Source organism: Urocitellus parryii, chromosome X, assembly GCF_045843805.1.
Source record: "Urocitellus parryii isolate mUroPar1 chromosome X, mUroPar1.hap1, whole genome shotgun sequence".
NCBI lineage: Eukaryota > Metazoa > Chordata > Mammalia > Rodentia > Sciuridae > Urocitellus > Urocitellus parryii.
The window spans coordinates 13,390,275-13,416,620 of record NC_135547.1 but is presented as its reverse complement, the minus strand read 5'-3'; the positions used below and the strand labels follow the sequence as shown (position 1 = coordinate 13,416,620).

The following is a 26,346-nucleotide window of genomic DNA, read 5'->3' as shown; positions in this document are numbered from 1 at the left end:
GTTAGGAAGGAAAATTGCACTCTGGTCTGGGCAATAGGCATACCATAATCTTCGTTTTTGCCTAATTCACAACTTATAGCTGCAATACAATAATTAAAATTTCACAGAAATCCTTATAATATTTGCACCCAACAGCTTTTTTCAGGCTCTCAAAATATATTTTTTAAAATATATTTTTAGTTGTAGATGGACACAATAACTTTATTTATTTATTTTTATGTGGTGCTGAGGATCAAACCCAGTATCTGTCATGTGTGAGGCAAGTGCTCTACCACTGAGCCACAACCCCAGCCCTCAACATTTTTAATTTATAAAAACACTCAGCATAGTCCAGAAAGTATGTGGAGGAAGGCATTAGAATAATGAGATTAACAGCTATACCAACTGAAAAATGATTATGTGTTACTGCTTAAAGATCTTTTATATGTAGTAACTCATTTAATCCTCACAAACCCATTGTTACTAGTGCTGCCCATGTTTTACTAAAGATAAAATTAAGACACATTCTGGGTAAGTAACCCATACAAGGTCACACAGTAAGTGACAGAGGCAGGATTTGAGCCCAGGTTATTAGCCTGAGTTCTGAGTGGCACTGAATGGGAGGGATTCTCTTCACTGCATCCAAATCCTACTTCAATCAGAAATGGGTACACTACTGGATTTCACTCTAGTTAGATTGAAAACAACTGTAGTTCAAACAATGTTTGAAAGCCTCTGGCCTGTTGGAAAGAACAAAGGGCTGGTCATCAGGACTGAATTTTGATCTTCATTTTTACCTCTGGTTATACCTGTGTCCTTAGGAAAGTAATTTCTGGGCCAACGTTCCTCATTTTCAGAGGGTGTGATAGTTGAACTCTATATGTCAAGGTTCCTTTTTTCCTTTTGTGGTACTGGAGATCTACCTCACGCAGGCTAGGTATGTGCTCCACCATGAGATAAGTCCCTAGACCTTCAGCAAGGTTTCTACGATTCCCCTCTAGATCTAATCATCCATTTACAACAAATACAGGAATCAGCAGAACAATTAAACAATGCTGTTAAGATGCAATCAGCAAACTCTAGATTGGCAGAACTTTACAACATAAAGGAGCTGATTTTGTCAACAAATTATGAGGTTAACCTACAGATTAAGAGAGATTCAAGAAACATTAACCAATTGCAATGTGTGGAACTTATTTGGACCTGATTCAAATAAGAATATTGTTAAAAAATGAGCCAACTGAATAAATTTGAATGACTAGATATTTGATATTAAGGGCTTAATTTAAGTGATAAGGTATTGTTATTTTAAGTCCTTATCTTTATGAGATACATACTAAAATAATCTTTATATAATATTTGCTTCAAAATAAATCTGGGATAGAATAGATAAGGTTATTAGTGGAATAGGCTTACTGACAAATTGACAGCTATTGAAAGTGAATGGTAAGGTCAGGGAAGTTCATTATAAAATATTATTCTCCATAGGGTAAATGCTTTAGGACTTTGGAAAGGATGAGGATTTTTTTTTTTTTTGGGGGGGGTACAAGACATAAAAAGCATAGGAAACAAAAGCAAAAATAAAGATTGAAACAAAATAAAAATACTTCTGCACAGCAAAGAAAATAACACAGTGCAGAGACATCCCATGAAATGGGAGAAAATATTTACAAATTATACATGTGACAAGGGATTTATATTCAGAAAATATAAGAAACTCCAAAAACTCAATAGCAAAAATAGAACAAAACAACCCAAGTAACCTGATTTAAAAATGGCAACAGATCTAAACAGATCTGTTTCTCAAAAGAAGACATACAAGTCAACAGGTATATGAAAAATGTTCAACATCACCAGCCATCAGGGAAATGCAAACTAAAACTATAATGAGATACCACCTCACTCCAGCGAGAATGGCTGCCATCAAAAAAAAAAAAAAAAAAAAAAAAAAAAAAAAAACCACAAAATAACAAGTGCTGGTGAGGATGTGGAGAAAAGTGAATCCTTGCACATGTTTGGTGAGAAAGCATATTAGTAGAGCTATTATGAAAAACAAAATGAAGTTTCTTAAAAAAAAATAAAAATAGAACCACTATATGATTCAGTAATCCCACTCCTGGGTATATATACAAAGGAAATAAAATTGGTACGTTGAAGAGATAGCTGCACTACCATGTTTACTGCACCACTATTCACAATTGCCTAGATTTGGAATCAATGTAAATGTCCATCAAGGGATGAATGGATAAAGAGAATGTGGTACATATACATGATTTAATACTCATCCATAAAAAGAATAAAATCCTGTCATTTGTGACAACATAGATGAAAGTGGATGTGATTATAAGCCAGGCACAGAAAGGCAAGCACAATATGATCTCACTAATATGTGGAAAAAAGTTGATCTCATAGAAGTTGAGAGTTAAATGATGCTTACCAGAGGCTAGAGAGAAGAGGGGGAAGGGAAGGATATAGAAAGGTGGTTAATCAATGCCTAAGTTATAATGTAATAACAGTAAGAATCTCTGGTGTATTATTACATAGTAGGGTGACTATAGATAACACCTATGCATTGTATATGTCAAAAAACACTAGAAGAAAGAATATTGCATGTTTTTACCATGAAAAAAATGAGAGATAATTGAGGAGACAGATATCTTAAGCCTGATTTAAACATTATATAGTATATACATGTGAGAAACAGCACTTAGTATGTATGATTTTTATGTCTGATGTATAAAACAGAGTTCTGCATACTTTTGTATATATTTGAATTGTTCCTTAATACTTTTAAAATTATAAATCATGTAATTCTAACAATTAATAAATTATAAATTTTATGAGTCATAATGTTTAAAGAAATCTCTTAAATTTGCATTTTCATTTCATACAAATAAACCACCTAAGTCTCTCTACTGCACTTGGTATCCATTATTTAGCAATATTTATAATCTGCTGTAAATTAACATCTTTATCTTAAGCTGTAGGCTTAATTCCTAAAAATCTAATTAAATCACAGGTTAAACAACTGGGGCAAGCGCCAAGCTCCCCATTCATACAAAAAAGCATCCATTTCCAACTGACATAAAAAGAATATAAGGGCTTCATGAGTTAATTCTTTCTTTCCACAAAACAGTTTTAAAATGTAGCTAATGAAGAGTGGCAGTTAACATTTCATATGCAGTTTATAAGAGAAAGGGTAATATAACCTCAGGTCAATCTACTAAACGTAGGAATTGGTATTCTGAACTACCAAAAATCTTTGTGTGCTTTTCTTTGGGCAGGTAAAAATTAAAATATTGTGTCTTTCTATAAGGCTCTGGGGATGCTATGACAATATAGGCTCAAACTACAGGAATTAGTGATTCCAGATTAAAAGTATGCTTCACATGTGCTCAAGCATAGGACCTACACATAGGAAATATGTTGTTTTCCTGTTGAACAATCTAGTTTCATCACTAGAATTCAAAACAGAATCACGTAATCAAACCACATGAATAGTTCTGTCTATCCAACCTGCAAATTGAATGAAACCCACAACTTAGAAAGTCTGAGGGGGTTTTAGCTACATCTTCAACTTACATATACAATCGCGGGTCTGCGGTCAGAATGTCAATGTTGATGTGCTGTTCCAGGAGACTGTAGGCCAGAATAGGCAAGGATGTGAAGCAGATATTGTACATTGTAAGATAAGTAGCATCATACAGTGGCTGAAATGACAAATATTACAGAAAAGAAACATACTATAACAATTATCTATACGATCATACTTATTACTTTGGAAAAATCACTAGCTAAAAACAAGACAGTTTCCTTTCATGATTTTTGGGACAGCAAAGGAAACGGTGGAAATAAGGTCCTTAACTGGTAATTGTAAAAAATAAACTAATACTTTGTGATTTGTTGTATTAATATGATATCTTCCCCTCATTAGGATCTGATTCAGAATGTTTATATGTTATAAGCTCTATTTCTACTAGACATTAATAATTTTTCACTTGCTAAAATTACAGGTATTCAGTAGCTTTTTCAGCAAAGACTAAATAAGTCCTTAGAGAAACTAAATACAGGTAGCAGCACTAGCCTGTGTCACAGGTTTTTTTTTTTTTTTGATGTTGTTGTTAATATTTTATAAGGTTGAATCCTACAATAAACCATTTCTAACACCCTCTTCCTGAGAAGCCCTATAGTTCCTCTGGTGTGTGTTCTTCCTCCTTGCACTGAATAATAAAACCTAATTTGATCAATTACAAATATGCTCCTGGTGGTCTTTGGCTGTGTGCTTTGACAATCTTCAGCTCCCAAAACAAAACTTGGCATATAGGAAGCATTCAATAAATATTGGATGAGTGAAAGGGTACAAACTGGGAGCTATGGCACATTTGTAAAGAACTGATATGATATTATAAATCTTCTTTTATTGAAAAAAGTAAGGTATTTTATGAACATTCTTATGAAAGTACTTATTGAGTTCCATATCTACAGTGCTAGATATTGCCATATAACTATTTTCTGTGGCCTAAATAAAAAGCAACCCATATCATATGTATTTTTCACACATATAAATGTAGTTTGATTAATAAAATGCATTTAAACATGACACCAAAGAAAAAAAATACAATGTTTTTTTTAATATTTATTTTTTAGTTATAGTTGGACACAATACCTTTATTTCACTTATTTATTTTTATGTGATGCATGCAAAGTGAACGCTCTACCGCTGAGCCACAACCCCAGCCCAACAATTATGTATTTTAATTACTAAAGATACGATTACTATCAAAATGGAGATTGACTCAAAAAGGTTGACAACAACTTGAATAGAGCTTTAGTTTATTCATGAGATGACTTCAGAACACTTATTGAATGCCTACTAAGTACCAAATACCAGGACAGAGATGATCCATCCCTACCCACCAAAGAGCTCAAGACAGGGAGGCAGAATGGGGGATGCACAAGTAGCTACCAAACCCAAAGGAGCCCTGGCCTGCAATTGAGAAAAACCAAGAGATAATTTGTGCAACATTCTCAATGAAATTTTTTAAAAAATGGCTCTATATAGACCATATATATGTAGACCAGGTACTATGTAGACCAGGTACTTCTCAGATTCCATAAACAAAGATTGAAGCTCAGCAAAAATATTCCAGTGGATTAAAAAGTACATAAAAGGTGTTACATTCCTATTAATTATCAAGTGTGAGGACTAGTCTGGAGCACCAACACTATATTTATTTTGGAAACTATCCATTTTCACTAATGAGTAAATGAAAACTACAACAATTCAGATTGACTGGTGTGTAATTTAGTCTTACATTTCATTCAAACAAAAGAAGCACCAATCTACTTTTGTTTTATTATGGTGCTTTAAGGTAACATGAGAGATAATTGCAATTCTTAGATGCAGTAATTAGAGGAGACAGAATGTCCCCAAAACAAACAGGTTTAGTTGATAATACTGTTTCTTGTTAAACGTGTTAGAAATGTTTCCTTTTCATGGAAGAAAAAAAAAAAAAAAAGACAAGTACTATCCTAGTTTTTCTAAAGAAAGAGAGGCTTTTGCTTAAAGAACATGAACCCTGGTCCCATTTCTACATTCTTCATAGCCTGCTCTCCAAGTTTCAGAGAACATTTCATGTGGCTCTGGATTGAAAAAAGCTGACCACCCATGTGTCCAAAAGATACTTTGTAAGTGTCCAAAGATACTTACAATAAAGGCTGCTATTTTCAGCACTAGCATAATGCCAAAATCAAAAATAATGATTTCACACTTCATATCACCTTTTTAGACCTTCCTTTTACCTATACACTTTTCCTCAAAGACATCTGCTCAGTTCCTCCCCTCAGCTGCTCAGATCTCTACCTAAATGCTACCTCCTTATAGACAACTTTCCAGATGATCTTCTATAAAGCAGCAGTCCTTTCCCCTAGTTGCACACTATCCCTTTATTATGCTTTCTATCAGCACTTATCAATATTTCACATCATATATTTGTTACATCTTTCCTCCATTACTACACTGCAATTTCCATGAAGATAAGGGAGTTTTATCTAATCACTGCTATATCCTCAGCATTTAGCCTAGCACAAAGCAGGGATTCAAGAAATATTTGTCAAATAAATGAACCCACAAGCTCAGTGAATGAGGAGGGAGCTAAATATCAACTCCTGTGGAAATCTAAGCTATTAGGTAATCTAAGCAGACCAAAGACAATCCTGGGTCTGAATTTCAGTTGACTTTAATTAATAGTCCTTTCTTTCTTCATACAACTTGTACTTGGTAAGCATGTTTTACAAAGGTAATAAAACAAGACCCCTTTCAAAATAAAAACAAACAAACAAACAAACAAAAAACCACGAGATCATACAAATTTTAAGTCTGCTAAAAGTAGTTAAGAAAGGAAATTTGAAAATTTTTTAATACTTGTACCCATCTAAAGAAGTGAGCAGTAATTAGAAGTATTTTGATCAACAGAAATATGAACATTCAAGAAAAGCAAATTAAAGAATTTGTAAAACTATCTTCAACTAATTATATTAGTTTTTAATATAAGAAGGCTTACAGCACTTCCTACAACTGAAAGATGCTTAGTTTATAACATGATCTACTTTATTGGTACTACCATGCTAATGACATGGCACCGATGTCACAGACAGCATACCAGGAATGCATTCTCTTAAAAATACTGCCAATGAATAAGAAAAACATGACTTTTACTGTGAGCAACCAAAAAAAAAAAAAAAAAAAAGAAGCTTGCTTTTGAAATTTAGAAACTCAGTCTTTAATACCCATGAAAAAGTGGTAACCAGCATGGAAAAATCATTGAAGTGCACAAATTTTGGAGTTACTAAATCCCTGTATTTGGCTATACTGCCACTGGAAGCAATGTAAATCCATTTCAGTTGTTAAAACAAAGGTGCCTTTCCACCCCACCACTTATGTGTCCAAGTAATATGTAGCATATATTTTTATGTAGTAACTGTTCAGAAAACAAGAGGGAAAAACATTTACAGTTGATTTCAGTAATTTAAGACTTTATATAAGAATCACAGCTTTCAGACTAGCTTCAAAATCAATGTTCTTCTATTAAATAAAATCAACCTGAGAAACTGCAAAGGTGTAAGGTTTTATATGATGAAAGCCTGTAACATTTCAGAACCACTGGAACACATTTTATACATTGATACAAAGGAAAAAAATACTTTTTTTTTACTAGAGCAATACAGTTAATCCAATAAATCAAAATGCTCTTTTAAAAATGCTTTTTTTCAACTCTGACAGGATGTATCAAATATCTTTTATAAAAAATACTGCAATGACGCAGCCACATCAGTGTTTATAGCAGCTCAATTCACAATAGCTAAACTGTGGAAGCAACCAAGGTGCCCTTCAACAGATGAATAGATAAAGAAACTGTGGTATATATACACAATGGAATATTACTCAGCCATAAAAAAGAATGAGATTATGGCATTTGCCAATAAATGTATAGAACTGGAGAATATCATGCTAAGTGAAATAAGACAATCCCCCAAAACCAAAGGTCAGATGATATGCAGATGCTAACTCACAATAAGCAGGGTGGATAAGGGAAGAAGAGAAGTACTCTGGATTAGACAAAGGGGAATGAAAGAAAGGGAGGGGGAATACAAATAGGAAAGATAATAGAATGAATTGCACACTATTATCCTATGTGCATATATTATTACATGACCAATGTAATTCTACACTATGTACAACCAGAAGAATGAGATGTTATACTCCATATATGTATAATGTCAAAATATATTCTACTATCATGTATAACTAATAAGAACAGATAAAAAGAAAAACCCAAATGTCATAGAACAGGTGAAATGAAATATGTTATGTCAATCCAGTAGAGTACTTCTCAGCAACAATTCACACAATAACATGAAAGAGTATAAATACAGGTTGAGCAAAAGAAGTCAGACACTGAAGATTATAAGAATCCATTATTGGGCTGGGGTTGTAACTCAGTGGTAGAGCACTCGCCTAGCACATGTGAGGCACTGAGTTCAAACCTCAGCACTACATAAAAATAAACATTCTGTCCATCCATAACTAAAAAAAAATATTTTTTTTAAAAAAGAATCCATTCATATGAGATTCTAGAATATAGGTTTATAGTGAAAGAATGTAAATCCAAGGTATTTGGGTGGGAGGACTAGAGAGAGGAATAGGGAAACCTTTTCGTGGTATATACATCAATACATTCTCAACAATCAAGGAAAAATGCACTAAAGTGGGAATATTTTATAGTTGTACCCATAATAAATACCTCCAATAACACTGATTTAAATAGTGAAGAAAGAAAGTTAGCAAAATGTATTTGTTAGTATAAAACCAGGTCAAGGGGATCAACTTTTGAATCCAAAAAGAAATCCTTTTACTATTGGACACACCTATCTAATGCTTCTAATCTAATACCTAAAAGGTAACATACTAACAGCAAATGTAAACTATATTATAATAAACAACACAAGACACAAACCTGTTGTGAGAATCCACAGAAGAACTGGTACAAAAACTGTGGCAAAATGAAACAAAGGTTCTGGAAAAAAAATTAAAACAAGGGTTAATATTAACATTTGACCAACTTTCTATATGAAAGCAGGAAACTGCACCCCAATAACTATAGACCTATAGTTATTCTCAAATCCTTCTAATGTCAAATGAATGAACCTACAAGCTCAGTGAATGAGGAGGGAGCTAAATATCAACTCCTGTGGAAATCTAAGCTATTAGGTAATCTAAGTAGACCAAAGACAGTCCACTGATGTGGCTGCGTCATTGCCGTATTTTTTATAAAAGATATTTGGTACAACCTGTCAGAGTTGAAAAAAGCATTTTAAAAGAGCATTTTGATTTATTGGAATAAACCCAACTACTACTATATTGCTCTAGCAAAAAAAAAAAGTATTTTGATTTTTTTTTCCTTTGTATCAATGTATAAAATGTGTTCCAGTGGTTCTGAAATGTTACAGGCTTTCATCATATAAAACCTTACACCTTTGCAGTTTGTCAGTGATGTAAAGAAACTAAAAACTGTTTTTGTGTGGTACTGGGGATTGAACTCAGGGCCTTGTACATGGGAGGTAAGTACTCTACCACTGAGCTAAACCCCCAGCCCTAGGAAACCAAAACAAATGATGAAGTCAGATTAAGACAAACGTCTGTCCCCCATCAAACTTACTTTATGAGAATCTCTTTCTAGTCTTCTTCCAAGGAAGAAATGAGCTCATCCAATATGAACACTTAATGATATTATACCCAAATACCAATTTAAGAGTCACCACAGACTTCTATAATAATACATGTATATTTTAAAGTTAATACCAATAAATAGTTAAGAAATTGTTGTAGATTATACTGACACTAACAGTTATCAACTAATGCTTTACCCTGCCCCTATTACTCCCTCATCAATTGACATAGGGTGGTTGAGAACCTACTAAATGCACTGCTGGTGATATCAAAGAAAGTAAACTTCTTGGGCTTGGGTTGTGGCTCAGTAGCAGAGCGCTTACTTAGCATGTGTGAGGCACTGGGTTCGATTCTCAGCACCATATACAAATAAATAGAATAAAGGTCCATCAACAACTAAAAAAAAGTATTTTTAAAAAAGTAAACTTTTCTCTCCTAAGGGATTTATCATTTAACTGGAAGAATTAAAACATACAGATGCACACTGGGAATTTATAAGGCAGTTAAAAGGTACCAAGTATGACTATAAAATACTGGAATTAATGTCTCTGGGCAAAAGCTCCAGAACTAGCATTTTCTTTTTTTTTTTTTAATTTGACTTCGTTATTTATTTATTTATTTATTTTTTTATTGTTGGTAGTTCAAAACATTACACAGTTCTTAATATATCATATTTCACAGTTTGATTCAAGTGGGTTATGAACTCCCATTTTTACCCCGTATACAGATTGCTATATCACATCAGTTACACTTCCATTGATTTACATATTGCCATTCTAGTGTCTGATGTATTCTGCTGTCTATCCTATTCTCTACTATCCCCCCTCCCCTCCCCTCCCCTCCCCTCTTCTCTCTCTACCCCTTCTTGGTCTATTCCCTAAAGACCTAATAAGAGCATGTTACAGGGACACTGCTACATCGATGTTCATAGCAGCACAATTCACGATAGCAAGATTGTGGAACCAACCTAGATGCCCTTCAATAGATGAATGGATTAAAAAATGTGGCATTTATACACAATGGAGTATTACTCTGCATTAAGAAACGACAAAATCATAGAATATGGAGGGAAATGGATGGCATTAGAGCAGATTATGCTAAGTGAAGCTAGCCAATCCTTAAAAAACAAATGCCAAATGACTTCATTGATATAAGGGGAGTAACTAAGGACAGGGTAGGGACGAAGAGCTTGAGAAGAAGATGTACATTAAACAAGGATGAGAGGTGGGAGGGAAAGGGAGAGAGAAGGGAAATTGCATGAAAATGGAAGTTGATCCTCAGGGTTATACAAAATTACATATAAGAGGAAAGGAGAGGTAAGAGAAGAATAATACAAGTGGCAGAACTAGCATTTTCAAATGACTGCTATCTTTCAAAGTAGGCAGTAAACTTATTTATGTGCTACTGTCACTAGTTCACCACATCTCTGAACTTCTTCTTTGGGAAGCACTTTTAAGAGCCTTTTTTGTGGGGAATACTGGGGATTGAAGTCAGGGGCAAAGGCAATTGACCACTGAGCCACATACCTAGCCCTATTTTGTATTTTATTTAGAGACAAGATCTCACTGAGTTGTTTAGTGCCTTGCTTTTGCTGAGGCTAGTTTTGAACTTGAGATCCTCCTGCCTCAGCTTCCCAAGCCTCTGGGATTACAGGCATGCACCACTGTGCCTGGCTTAAGAGCCATTTTTGAACCATGTCAGAAAATCAGTGCCCTTTCTTCTGGTACATATTATCAGTAGTTAATTCACCAGATTAGCTCTGGGAGACTTGAGGCTGTTTTGAAAGATGAAATGCATCCTCAATGAATAAGCATCTGCCACAATGAGGTGATTTAGGATAGAGGATATACCTAAAGAAACATGATCTACATGTTTTGGATCATCCCTGCAGCATGAGAATTAATGTCATAGCCCACAATGTCATCATCTGGAAAAGCAATACTCATTAGTATGTATCAGTTCTAACACAATGCAAAATAGTGCCAGCAGCATTTCCAGAGTCATACTTTATGAAAATTTAAAGTTATCTGAGTTTGGATGAATTAAAGCTGAGTGGGGATCAGCAGGGAGGGGTCTTCATGAAAAGGAGGACTCTGCCTCCCCCACCAGAATGTAAACTCCATGAGAATAGGGACATTGCCTGTCTTCCTCCATGGTGAATTCCCAGGGCCTAAAACAGTGTTTGGCACATAGAAATACATTCAAAATATATTTGTTGACTGATAGAATAAAGAAGTTAGAATTTGAACTAGGTCTTAAAGATAAATAAGATATGTAGAGGGCTGGGGTTATAGCTCAGCGGTAGAGCACTCGCTTAGCACATGCAAGGCCCTGGGTTCGATCCTCAGCACCAGCACCACGAAAAAATAAATAAAATAAAGGTATTGTGTCCAACTACAACTAAAAAATAAATATTTAAAAAGATACACAAATGGCAAGAAACGGCAAGACAGTACGTATTTTAAGTATAAATGGTAAAAAGGGTCAGATGGGGGAGTGCCTTAAAAGACAGACTAAGACTAACAAAACAAAAGTAAAGTTTCTGAGGGACAAGATGAAGAGTAGAATTTTCTAAACTTTGGTTGGATTATGTGAGAATTTAATGGGAAAACAGAAGGCAGGAAGACCTATTACTGAAGTACTCTAGGATACTCCAGGACAATTTGAAGATGTAATAAGAAAAGAGGAAGTAAATATCTGATTTCACCAAAGAGGGTTGAAAATATTAGAAACCCCTTGGGATAAAAGACAGCAATATAAAATAAATAGTGCTGTCAGTAACCAAGATGATAATGAACATAGAAATACAAATGATGTTTTATTACCCTTAACAGAGCATTCCTTCCATCTGGTGGCAGTTGTTTGAATTGCAAGCCAAAATCCTAGAGGCAAATCAATTTTCTGGAATAGGATCAGATTACTAGGCAGATATGTATGACAAATTTTAACAGTGCCTCCTACTAGGGGGAGGTTAAGAGAAAATAATGTGAGGCTATTAATTATTGAGTGAAAGGCCCAATACATCCTAACTATGATGTAGAAGGAGTCCTAGACTTAAATAAATATATAGTAGATATACACTGTCCAAGGTAAATTATATGATATCGCTAAGCCCTACTTTCCATATATGCTAAATTATGTTTGAGGCCAGCCTGGGAAACTCAGTCTGACCCATCTTAAAAAAAAGAAAGAAATGAACAATAAATTCATATTAACGATGAACTTGATTGTAATGGAAATAAACTAACCACACTGTAGTGGTAGAAAAGAGAAAAAAGGGAAGCTTTATTTTTAATGTTTTATGGATGAATTATAATTTTATATAATAGCAGGCTTCATTGTAAAATATTTGCACATGCATATAGCATAACTTGGTTAACTTCATTTCCTAGTTCTTCCCCTTTCTTTCCTCTCCTCCCTTTCTTAATCCCCACCTTCTGCCTACTGGTCTCCCTTCTATTTTCATGAAATCCCTTTCTTTCCTCCTTTTCTTTCTGGCTTCTATATATGAGAGAAAGCAAACAACCCTCGACTTTCTGAGTCTGGCTTATTTCACTTAGCATAATGTTCTCCAGTTCTATCCAGTTTTCTGCAAATGACATAATTTCATTTTTCTTTTTGCTGAGACCATTGTGTATATTTACCACATTTTCTTTATCCATTCATCTGCTGACAAGCACCGGGGCTGATTCCATAACTTGGCTATTGTGAATTGTGCTGCTATGAACACGGTGTGACTGTATCACTATAGTATGCTGATCTTAGTTCTTTCGGATAAATACCAAGGAGTAGAATAAGTGGGTCTTATACTGGGTCCATTCTCAGTCTATTGAGGAATCTCCATACAGATTTTCAAAGTGGTTGTACTAATTTACAATCCCACTAACAATGTGTAAATGTTCAAAAAAGAAACTATTTTCTAAATAGTATTTTGATATACATATTTTAAGGCTAAAAAAATGCACCAACATGCATGACAACATGGAGATCCCAGAGGACATTATGTCAAGTGAAAAAAAATCAGATACAGGTAAAAAAAAAAAATACTGCAGGATCTCACTTATATGTAGAACCTAAAAATGCAGAGAGGAGAATGGTGGTTCCTAGGGGATGGGGGTCAGGTGGGCTGGGGAGATGCTGTTTAAAAGGTGACAAACTGCTGGGTGTGGTGCACATGCCTATAATCCCAGCAACTCAGGAGGCTGAGACAGGAGGATTGCAAGTTTGAGGCCAGCTGCAGAAAATTAGTGAGATCTTGTCTCAAAATAAAAAGCAAAAAAAGGATGGAGGTAGGGGAGGAGAAGGGTGGTGGGGAGAGGGAGAATATCTAGAATGAACTCTGTGGTTCTGGTATCAAAGGTGTTAGTATGAACTGAATTCATACACTGATTCATATTGGTACTTTTGATTCTGGTCCAACATATATGCATATGTGTGTGTGTGTGTGTATATATATATATATATATATATATATATATATATATACACACACACACACACACAGGTATAAATAGTTTTTTTTTTGTCTCTATGTATTTCCTAGTTCTGTTCACTGAGAAGGCATAAAACCAAGTTTAGCTCAGTAGTAATGAATATAACTAGGACTGAAATTTAACTTTCTAAATACTATTTGCAAATAAAAGGAACCAGTGTTCCCTGAAGAAAAGTCTGAATCCAGGGCTGGGGCAGGAAAAATACAAGATGAACCTGGAATAGTATGTAGAACTAGAAAACAAAGACATCTTCAAAAATTATGAGGCTATGCTGGAAGGACCACAGTGCTCCCTATGGTCAAATATGAGTCAATTTGAGTAACAAAACAAATGATGAGAATGAAATTTAATTCACAGAATAAAATAGTTGATTTAGCAGCAGAATCATATTTTCAAATAACATTTTACAAAGCAAAGTTGAGGGATCTTGAAATCTTCCAAAACATTATTTGAATCAAGTTATCAAACTTAACATCAACAGTAAGGAGACATATTGACAACATGTGTCTCGTAATAAAATGTAATAACAAGGTCATAATATGACTTTTGTAGTGTTCTTTTTAAATTTTTTTCTTTAGCTGTCAATGGACTTTATTTATATATGGTGCTGAGAATTAAACCCAATGCCTCACACATGCTAGACAAGCGCTCTACCACTGAGCCACAACCCCAGCCCAACTTCTGTAGAGGTTATACCAAAAATGTATAACCTGAATTTAATAATAAGCAGATGTTAAACAAGTCCAAGTAGAGAGACAGCCTACAAACTAGATTAAATGGCTGGTACTTTTCAAAAATGTTAAAATCATAAAGACAAAACAGGAACTGCTCTAAATTACAGAAGCTTAAGGAGACATTATAGCTTAAATGAAAGGGTGATCCTGAAAAGAAATAGACTACAAAAATGACATTAATGGAAACTGATTACAGTATATAGACTTGCTAATAATTATGTGCTAATTAAGTCAAATTATTGATTTTGATAACTGTTGGGGGTTTGTCTAAAGCAATAACAGTTGACAAAGCTGGGCAGAATACATGAGTATCTTGTTTTGCAACTTTTTAAGAGTCGAAAATTATTTTTAAAAAAGGTAAAAAAATCAAAATCCTATTGCATAGAACACAGAACAGGACATCAAATTCTGGTACATATAAATGACAATTATTTGCTTACTTTAACTGTTTCATCTTCATGCATGCCAAGTTCGTTATGCATAAAATAAGTGACTAAATTCATTGATTCTATATTCTGAGGAACATTTAGGACAGGACAGGGGAGCTGAATAAGGAATTGACCTGGCCCTACCTCCTTCATTCAATGTAGTCCTGCTTCAGTCTGCTTTATGTGTGTAATTTCACATGAGGATTCTGCTATTAAAAAGAGTAGTTTGAAATACTACTCAGCATAAAAGGGAACTAACTATTAATACATGAAGCTCAAAAACATACTAAGTAAAACAGGCCAGCACAAAAATATACAAATATTCCATTTATATCAAGCCCCAGAGGCAAAACTAGTGTGCATAATATTATTAATATTATTAGATATTATATTTTACATCTGTATCTACAGGTTCTATATTACACATATTAATATGTATGGTATAGTAATATAAGTCAGTTTACTTGTTGGGGGAGGGATAGGACACTGGGAGAGAGAACATGAGAACTTTTGGGGGAAATGGGAATGTCTGTTTTTATTGGGGTAATAGTTGCATGGATGTATATATTTGTCAAAACTATATACATTTAATGGGTAAACTTTATTATACTTAATTTGCCAATAAAAATAATTTAAAAATCAATTTCAAATCTCTTACATCTAATGGAATATCTTGTTTTGGATTCATTAAATAGACAACCTTTGCTTCACTGTGTACAAATTTTAGTATCAGAAAAGCAAAAGAAACATAAAAATGGGGGAACAAAACCGTGACTAAGCTAAGCCCATGCTGGATTAAACAATTATTAAATTACAAATACTTTATCACATACCTTATAGAAGAAATACTGTACAAGATGTGCTATTCTCACATAGTATAGATGTCCGTGAGCCAATAATAGTTTCTTTAAATGTTTAAACTTGGGTACAGAATAATCACTGTTCCGGGCTGCTTGGCGGCCTTCTTTGCCTTTAATACCTAAAAAGAGAATATATAGTATGAGTATTTTATAGAATAAGCAATCCTGTGATCTATTTTCACATTTTCTAATTGTTGAAATGTTATAGATCAATTGTATAGTTTATCTATGCTTTTTTAACTAAAAAGGGCTTTCTTTAACTGTGATACTGAGAGTTACCAAATAAAATTATCACTAAATTTAATTGGAAACTATCAATTTGTAATACAGCATGAAACAAAAAGAATCATTATTTCAATTTTTGCAAGGCCAAAAATTATCTGAAAGAAAAAAGTCCACCTGAAAATTATTTTTAAGGCACTCAATAAGTGCTTGATTATGCATGACATTAAACTAGGTGCTATATATTAAGGCAACTCAAAGACCTGGATTTTATGGTGTGGTTTAGATGCTCAATTAGAAGATAAAATTCTTCATGAAATACGGACAAGCTACCAAAGAAGTCTGTAAAACCTCAAGAACTTTTAGATAGGCTGGGGATATAGCACACTTGGTAGAGTGCTTGCCTTGCATGCACAAGGCCCTGGGTTTAATCCCCAGTATCACCAAAAAAAAAAAAAAAAAAAGTGGACACAACATCTTTATTTTATTTTTTATTTTTATGTGGTGCTGAGGATCAAACCCAGCGCCCCGCACATGCCAGGCAAGCGCGCTACCGCTTAAGCCACATCCCCAGCCTCTTTAGACAATTTCTATATTGGATAATCAATGAACAGAACTTAAGAGTTCCATACTAAGCATGTCTACTTCCAAATGGGAAGAAAAATTTGGGAAACTAAACTGCGGTACAGCAATTCCTAAGATATTAATTACACATGTACCTCAAACTTGTTGCCAAAAAATAAAAAAGGCCAGGGTGTTAGGTGCATTGCCTAAGAGCAACCTGACAAGGAAAAAAATGGTACAGGTGGGTAGAAAAGCTGTTGTTACATGTCGACATATAAATTCAACACTATTCAACACTATAACGCAAACCACCCATAAATACTACTATACAAAATATGAGCCAAACGATGATAATTTCTTAGCCTCCAAAAGTCAATAATCTCAGAAGATATAGTGCAGCAACACAAATAGGCAGTCTTGTCAGGGGCAGGAAATCAATAAAATTTCATGCATGCTGTCAAAATGAGAGCTAAACAATCAATTATATTGCCAGTAAGTTTGGGAAATTCAATTTACTTGGCTAATATAAAAATATCCTCTAACTTTGTTTTGCCACCTTCCCACAAGAGGTGGGACCTTGATCAGATGCGGCCCTTCATTCTATTAATGATTATCATTCTCAAATTCAAGATGAATAACTAAAATAATCTTTCTAGAATGTAAGAAAATTGTACCTAAAAGCAATACTGATACCATCTCATTAGATGTTTCTTACCTATGCCCACATGGGATTCCAAGATCATGCTAACATCATTGGCACCATCACCAATTGACAGTGTTATTGGGCTGCCTTTTAAATTCTTCACCATTCTGACAATCTAAACAATTTCAAAAGAGACATAGAAAAGATCAAAGCAGAATGTTAGAATGGAATATATTAGGGGTTTTATGCTTAATTCACACTTGCAAATGGAGGCTTTGCTAACAGAAAGGTTGTGTGTGTGTGTGTGTGCGCGCGCACGCACACATACATATGCAAACACACACATTTTGAATTCCAACATGCAGAACATAATGATTCAAAACGTAACACTGGCACCCACCTGATTTTTGGTTCTGTGCATACACGGACTCTCAGAAACTTTTGCCTTCTATGCAGATTAGAGGTAAACGTGTTTCCCTCTTTTACCATTATTCTTATGTCTTTTCAGATCATTAGGTCAGAAAGCTAATTTAGAGTAATTTATATAGGGCCAGCAGAACAAAAGTGGAAAGTCAGAGAACAATGTTATGGTTATGTCTTACTCTCTCCTTCCTGGTGACACTCCTATATCCCCTAGTAGCATCCTAATACTTATTCCCAGGAATTTGTATAAAATTCTTGTACCCATCTAGCTGCCAACTAAACTTCACTAAAATCTTCCACTGTTTTGGCCTCTCCCTATAGGTAGTTACATTTTAAAAGGGGCATCTTAAAGGAGGTGATATTTGCAGAAAGGTGCCCAAGATATACAGTACAGTCTGTCACTATTCCCTGTGAATATCTTCTAGCTATGAAAATAATACCGTGTAGCTCAGTGTCACTTTCATGGATGGTGCTGAATAAAATGCTCATCCCTGGTGTTAAAACACTTCTGCTCTGGGCTGCTCCAAAACCTTCTCCTGTTGTTACTTGTGGAAAGTGTACTGGGTAAGCAGCTGCCCTACCCCTCTAGGTTTTAATCTCTACTCATTAAGTCAATTCACAAAACTCCTTGGAAGTTAGCAGCCTTAAAAATGCTTAAATAATTCAGTAACTAAAAAATGCTTTACAAAAATCCTTTATTCGCAATTGTACCGACTAGCTAACATAAATAAAATCAATTTCAACATAACTGACATGATTATAAATAATTTATATGAGGCTAAGACACCCCACAGTCTTTTAAAGAAGATCCAGTCAGGTTTTAGTAGTATTGAATAGCACAACCTGCCCCACCCATATACTCAACTCCATTTAACACAAAAATTATGTTACCTAAAACGCCAACTTTCTCCTAACCCCTTGCCTCACTATGGTTCTTCTTAAAAACTTTTTGAATGACTATTAGAAATAATCTGTAAGTAAAAGTGTCAAGGACAAACTTTTCAAAACCCAAACTAATTTTATTTTTGATGGGCTACAATAATGGTTAACTCATTGTACCTTTTACGCTATGCACAACAATGATTTGCACCTCAGGGATTAAAAACTGCAGCCAGGGAAGGTCTCCAAAAGGGCAATAAAATTATAAAGGATGACAGTCTTTGCATGAGAATATAGATTAGATTAAAAGACTAAAATCTGTCTTCATGTTAAGATAAAAGGATATGTGGTCATGAACTATAAAATCAGGGAGGATTTAGTTAAGTACACAGAGTTTTTCACTGATTCCCAGGTCACCCAGATTAAGAGATTCTCTTCAAATCTCTATGATAGCTTTCACACACACACAAAAAAATAATTTCACCAAAAATCTATTTATCCATCAACTATAACTGCATGTAATAATACATTTTTCAAAGCAATAAACTATGATCCAAAAAAGATACAAGGCCTGGTCACATACCTTAAGAAGAATTTATTTATTTAAGAAGTAGAGATCTGTTCATGAATATAAGTACTAGGCAACCAGATAAATAAAACTTAAATAATGAAATATACTATCTGTGCAAGAATACATGACATTGTCATTAACGTTGTTCACATAAGAAGGCCTATCATATCAGAATGGAGAGGACCCTATATGCCAAAATGATTGAGTACTGTTTTACAGAGTGGTTTAAATCATGAAGTATTAATAAGATTTATATGGATGGGAAGAAGGAAGCATTGCAGAGTAAAGGAATGTCATACCCAAAGGCAAACAGCCAGGTAAGTATAGTATATGCCCAGAAAATTGATCTAGTATGACCAGATAGATCAATGAGTTTTCATATAGAGAATATGGACAGATGTATATGGAGCCAGATCAACTGGAGTGATATGAAAGTAGCAGCAGGGTACAGGAGGAAGTGAAGAAAGACTATGGGCAAAGAGAGATGTTAGGTGACTAGTTATAGGTAGAGTTTAATGGGCTATTAAAGGTCTGGCCTTGGAAGGTTATGGAAAGGAAGGAATAGAAGGAATAGAAAATGTATTAGAAAGTGAAAATTTGGTAACTGACACCACATGAAAGAGTAAAGCCTGGGCTGGGGATATGGCTCAAGCGGTAATGCGCTCGCCTGGCATGTGTGCGGCCCGGGTTCGATCCTCAGTACCACATACAAACAAAGATATTGTGTCTGCCAAAAAAACTAAAAAATAAATATTAAAAAAATTCTCTCTCTCTCACTCTTAAAAAAAAAAGAGTAAATCCTGGGAGAAATTAACACAGATTTCAAGGTTCTGAGTCTAGAAACCAGGAAGAACAATGAACTTAGTCACAGAAATAAAAGATGCTGAAGTTGGAGAAGATAATGCTAAGTGAAGTTAGCCAATCCCAATAAACCAAATGCTGAATGTTTTCTCTGACATAAGGAGGCTGATTCACAGTGGGGTTGGGAGGGGGAGCATGGGAGGATTAGATGAACTCCAGATAGGGCAAATGGGAGAGAAGAGAAGGAAGGGGGAATGGGGGTAGGAAAGACTGTGGAATGAGATGAACATTGTTACCCTAAGTACATGTATGAAGACACGAATGGTGTGACTCTACTTTGTGTACAACTAGATATGAAAAATTGTGCTCTATATGTGTAATAAGAAGTCTAATGCATTCTGCTGTCATATATAACAAATTAGAATAAAAAATAAAAATAAAAAAAGAAATAAAAGATGCCAAGAAAACTGATGATTGGGCTGTAGAGAATTCTAAGAGTGAAAAAGATACATCTCCAAGAAGATGGGTTTGGTAAGCAGATGGGAGAAATAAAGTACAATCCCAAAGACTACACACATTAAAAGTGTCTGAAAAAAGAGCATGATAGTATAGAGGGAAAGATTGCAGGAAGAAGGTGAAAGCAAAAGAGACCAGTGAGGACACAAAATCAAATAGTCTATGTGTAAACTTTTGAGGGTTTGAACTAGGCTGTCAGTAAATGGTTTCAAAAGATGTCATGAAAAGTAGAACTAAGACAAAAAGCAGATAGAATCAACAGAACATGGCATCTATATAGAGGGAGAAGATAAGATCAAAGGTAGTTTTGAGACTTAGGGAACAAAAGAAAAATGGCACTGGTAACAGGAAAGGTAAAAAACAAACTGGTCTGAAGAAGAATATCATAAGATCTGTCTTAGAGGCTAGAATTTAATGTGATGGTAGGAAATCCATATGGGGCTGTCTAGCATACAGCTAGAAATAGATTAAAATCAAGAAAAAGTCAGGGCCAGCAAAACGTTAAGGGGAGTCAGAGAAGTGCTAATCCAGAAAAAGAGTTCATAAAGTAAAAAGCAGAGGAGAATTTATTAGAAGCAACTGATAATCAGGGAGAATATAGACAATAAAGCAAACTACAAAGGAAACTAGATGTCCAAAGAGGGAAGAAAATGTCAGGACTATGGACCATCACAGAAATCAGGGAAGGAGAATTTTGAGGAGGATATAATTGATAGTATCAAATGCAGTAAAGAAATGAAGAAGAGAATGAACACAGCACATGAAATTGGGTCAGGTTTGCCAGCAAGCAAGTCAGTAGAGTATTAAAAGCAGAAGAAGCTGGGCGCATGCCTGTGATCTCAACAGCTAGGAAGGCTGAAGCAGGAAGATCCCAAGTTTAAAGCCAGCCTCAGTAATTCAGTGAGGCCCTAAGCAACTCAGTGAGACCCTGTCTCAAAACAAACAAACAAACAAACAAATAAATAAATAAAAATAAAAAATAAAAAAAAATTTAAAAAAAGACTGGGGATATGGTTCAGTGGTTGAGTGCCCCTGGTACCAAAAAAGAGCAAAAGAAACAGGATGCATGAGGCTAATGTTATAGGAGAGAGCAAGGAGCAGTAGAATGGAGGCAACATAGAAACCCAGCAAAGTTTAAATCAATTTGGGGGAAAGAATCTTTCTTGATTTTGACCCCAAAAGGAAAAAGTTAAGGTTGAAAAAATTAGATGATAACAGTGAAATGATTTAAAAGTAAATTTCTAATTAATTTGTTTAATTAGATGCAAATTAAAAGTAGAACAAACATTTGCACATATGTGTATAGAGAAACCCAGAATAGAATATTAATATCCACAGTTACCTGGGCTTTCTGTAATGGTGCCATCCGGCAGCAAAGCACTGCAGTGCACTTCATACAAATTTGTAGGAAAATGCTTTTGTAATTATTTGAACTAGAGTCCTGACTAGAATTTAGTATGAGTGACAATGTGGAGCCATCGATGATTAATCCATATTCTTGATGTTCTGTCCATGCTCTGAAAAAGAAAAACAATATTGTTTTTGAAATTATCATACCTTTGCATTTAGGGTACTGATTTTTTAACTATAGAAGATGAGTCATCAATCTGGTTACTTGATGTATTCATTCCAAAGAAGCAATTGCCTCTAATAATAGCACAATAGTGACTTTAAGTAACACCTCAGAGACCTAAGTTGCTCATATAATTGACTATAAGTTCTAAAAAGTACAAAATAAAGGAGGTTTCACAATCTGCCTCTGTTTAAGAAATTCAAGATAAATTTTGGGAATTATAGATGAATTGAACAAGTATAAAATAACATTAGTTCTGACATGAATACAAATTATCAGTGAATTCGATACTCCTTAAAGACTGAGAAAAAACAAAATGGCTTTGGGGTAAAGAAATCATAAAAGACTTCTCTCTAATATCTTTATCTGAATGACAAAACCTATGAATAAAACATGGCTTCTCAAATATGACAGAGCATCTAAAAGACATGGTTCTCATTAAAGAATGTAATAATATAAAATATTTCTTAAATAAGTGTCATGTTTTACTACCAGTGGTTCTCAATCCTAGCCTTCCCATTAGAATCATTTGTGTGACTTTAAAAAGTTGCCCAAACCTGAGGCCCATCCTTAGACCAAATAAATGAGAATATTTTGGTTGGGGCTTGATTATGTTTTAAAAGCTCCCTAGTTTGCTCTCATGTATGGCCAGGACTAAGAGGTATTCTAAGTGCCAGGAAAAACAAATGTAACAAGCTGACAAGTTTTTAAGAATACAAATGGGGGCTGGGTTTGGTGGTGCATACATATAGCTACATGGGAGGCTGCAGCAGGAGGATTTAAGTTTGATGCCAGCCTCAGCAACTTAGCAAGATCCTGTCCCAAAATGAAAAATAAAAAGGGCTCAGGATGTGGCTCAGTAGTAAAGCATCCGTGGGTTCCAGAAAGAAAGAAAGGAAGAAAGGAAAAAAGAAAACTACATGGGGGAAATTTACAACTGAGAAAATCCTACCAATTAGACTTTTTTTTTCTTGCAATACAGGAACAAAACAGTGGTTATTCAGTTTTTGCTCAGGGAATTGGGTGCCCTTTGAGAATCACTACAGTACAAGCAGTAGATACAGCAAGATCTCAGTTATAGATTTCATTGTCTAATACTACTCAAAAACCTTAATGTACAAATGAAATCATCTGGGAATCCTGTTAAAACACAGATTCTGATTTAGTGGGCTGAGGTCTGAAATTTGCATTTATAACAAGTTTCCTGGTGACAACAGAGCTTCTTTTATATGGACCATACTTTGAGTAGTGAAAGCCAAATACACCCCATCATTCTCTTTCCATATTTCTTCGCTGTATACTGCTAACACTATATTTGTACTTATCTCTATCTGGCTTTATAATACTGTAAATAGAATTTAAACAGACATCAACCATGTGCTCTTTGCTTACTTAATAAGAGCTGTCTTACTGGGCAGAAAACAGCAACTCAATCATCAAGGAATATTTGTAAACACCAAGTATAAGTATAGTATCTGGAGGAATAAAGAATTACTGGCTAGTCTTTCCTCGGAGAATAGAAAATCTCCTTGGGAGTGACAGAAGCATACATGGGAGAACATATATAACCAGATAATAAACAGTCAATGCCCAATCCTTGGGAAAATAAATACACACAGGAAAGAATAATGGGTTCTTTGTGAGGTATGATATTTAAATTGTAACTTGAAGGCAGGGAAGAAAGAGTTGAAGGGAGAAAATGTAAGTTGGGATGCACTGGGAAAGCGAATTAAAGGTCTCTTGAGGGCTTTGGTGTGAACTGAATTAAGTAATGGAGAACAACTAAAAGGTTTCAAAGTAGGATTATGATGTGTACTATGGTTTACTTAAAGACCACTCATCTGGTAGAGGAGATTAAGAGATTCCAAGTATAAAGTGCCAGTCCTCTGATGTGGAGCACTAGTGGTGATGACTGGAATCTGAATAAGGCTTGGGAGCTGATGTGAACTGATGTGGTCCTGAATATGTTATCCTTCTGCCTCAGCTTCCTAAATCCCTGGGATTACAGGTGTGTGCCACCAAGCATTTCTGTGAACTGGAAAGGGCAAAGGAGCAAAGGTAATTTTGGATCTAAATGAAGCCTATGTAACTAGGAGCAAGACCATGCCAAACCCCAAACAGATAACCAGAAAGAGGGAATAAGCTGAAATGGTGATGATTTGTTAATTTTTCCATAATGCCTGACTTTTACAAAAGCACCACAGAGCCGGCATGGTGGCACTTGCATGTAATACCAATGTTTCAGGAGCCTGAGGCAGGAGGATCTCAAATTCAGCCTACCCTCATCAATTTAGCAAGACTATGTTTCAAAAATTTTAAAAAAAAAAAAGGACTGAGGATATCTCAGCAGTAAAGTGCCCTGGGTTTGACTGCCAGTATAAAACACCCCCCACCAAAAAAAAGTACCAAATAGTTGCTGAACAGAGATATGGACTAACTATGTCCTTTCAAAATTCATATATTGAAACCTTATCCTCAAAGTAATGGTATTTGGAGATGGGGGGGTCTTTGAAAGGTGATTAGGTTTAGACAAAGTCATAACCTATGGTAGGGCCTTCATAATGGCATTAGTGCCTGTTATGGATTGAATTGTGTCAGCAAAATTCTTATGTTGAAGCCTAACTCCAAATGTGATAGCATGAGAAGATGGGGCTTATAAGATATAACTGGGTTCATGTGAATTTATGAGAGTGAGGATTCCATGATGGTATTACAAAGAAGAGACACATGTGGATGCAAGGAGAGGGAAGACATCTGCAAGCAAGACTACCCTCACCAAAACCCAACCATTCTGAAGTACTCTGGTCTTGGTCTTTCAGTCTCTAGAACTGTGAGAAACAAATTTCTGTTGTTTAAGCCACCTAGTCTATAGATTGCTATGGCAGTCCAGGCAAAATAAGACAAATGGACAAATAAAATACATGTAATTTGGACTGACTTTATTTTACTTTTTGGTTAACTAGAAATTGAATCAAGGGGAGCTTAACCCTTGAGCCACATCCTAGCCCTTTTTATTTTTTGAGACAGGGTCTTGCTGTGTTTGCTTAGGGCCTTGCTAAATTGCTGAGGCTGATACTCTTTCCTCAGTCTCCTGAGTTGCTGGGATTGTAGGCATGCACCATAGCACCTGGCTTTGGGATGACTTTGTAAGTACCATTTGGTTAAAGAAAGGAAACATTTCTCAGAGGTAATTTAATAAAAAGTATTTTTAATCTCACCTAAGTAACAGAAGAAAAACAGTTGTTTTACTATTATCCATAGCCTTAAAATATGGCCCATTAATTTTTAAGTTTGGTTAAACATGAAAGATGAGGACAGAAATATAGTATTGATGTTAAAAGCATGGGCTCTGGAGCTAGACAGACTTGCTCAATCCCTCATTAGTGGTATGATCATAAGCAAGTCAGTTCATATTGCTGAGCCCATTTCCCTATCCATAAAATGAAGAAAACAAGATTTCCTAACTGGGTTGTTAATGAAGATTAAATGAAAACAATCATACAAAGCACTTAATATTGTTCCTAGAATATGAAGTGTGCTCAAGAAATGGAAAATAATATTGTCTAAGGTACTCTGCAGTTAGTGCAGGTGATCTGGTAGCACTCCAGAAAAGGAATTAAGTTTACTTATGGTCAAGATAAAGTCAAGTCATTAGGTTAGATGAAGACAAAACTAGGTCAATATGAAGTATAGATGATATATTCCTGGGCATTGAATTACTGTCGATCATTGGCTTGCCCTGAGGTTCTATAAGTTCTTTGTATGTAATTAGTTGAAAGCAGACTCAAAGCATCCATGTTAATAAGTATTTGGTTCCCTCTGGAATACTGGGACATAAGAGTCCACATCAGAAATAGCTCTGGGACCTCAAAATGCATTGAAACTGTAATAGAGATTGATTTTATTACATACCCAGACCCTAAGCATTTAGAAGTTTAACTATTTTTAACATTTCTAAAAAATTAAAAACAGAACTGCCATATGATCCAGTAATACCACTACTGGGTATGTATACAAAAGAAATCAGTATGTATAACAAAGAGACATTTGCACTTATTCATTGCAACACTATTCCTAACAGCCAAGAAATGGAAACATCTAAGTGTCTTCCAACTGATGAAAGAACAAAGAAACTGTGAGACATATATGACATGGAATACTACTATAAAGAATGGAATCCTGTCATTTGTTTCAACATGAATGGAACTGAGATCGTTATGTTAAGTGAAAAATAACAAATAACTGAAATAAGCCAAGAACAGAAATACAAATATAGCATGATCTTGCTCATATGTGAAACCTAAAAATGCTAATCTCATTAGAAAGTAAGAGTAGACTGGTGGTTACCAAAGGCCAGGGAGATTAGGTAGTGGAAGGGATAAAAAAAAGATGATCAATGGGTTCTAATACAATTAGACAGGATAAAAAAAA

The 26,346-nt window shown here is 34.9% G+C and overlaps 1 protein-coding gene across 2 annotated transcripts in view; it reads right to left on the bottom strand.

The window, feature by feature from the left end:
• Positions 1-26,346, bottom strand: part of Atp11c (ATPase phospholipid transporting 11C (ATP11C blood group)) — a 184,566-nt gene that overhangs the window by 23,716 nt on the left and 134,504 nt on the right. The window contains exons 20-24 of one of the 2 annotated variants that reach the window (XM_026392227.2): positions 21,685-21,859; positions 17,225-17,327; positions 15,697-15,842; positions 8,496-8,555; positions 3,562-3,689 (exon numbers count right to left, since the gene is read on the bottom strand). In XM_026392227.2, coding sequence (XP_026248012.2) covers positions 3,562-3,689; positions 8,496-8,555; positions 15,697-15,842; positions 17,225-17,327; positions 21,685-21,859 — 612 coding nt within the window. The remainder of the gene's footprint in view (positions 1-3,561; positions 3,690-8,495; positions 8,556-15,696; positions 15,843-17,224; positions 17,328-21,684; positions 21,860-26,346) is intronic. The other variant, XM_077793779.1, reaches the window with a different exon arrangement.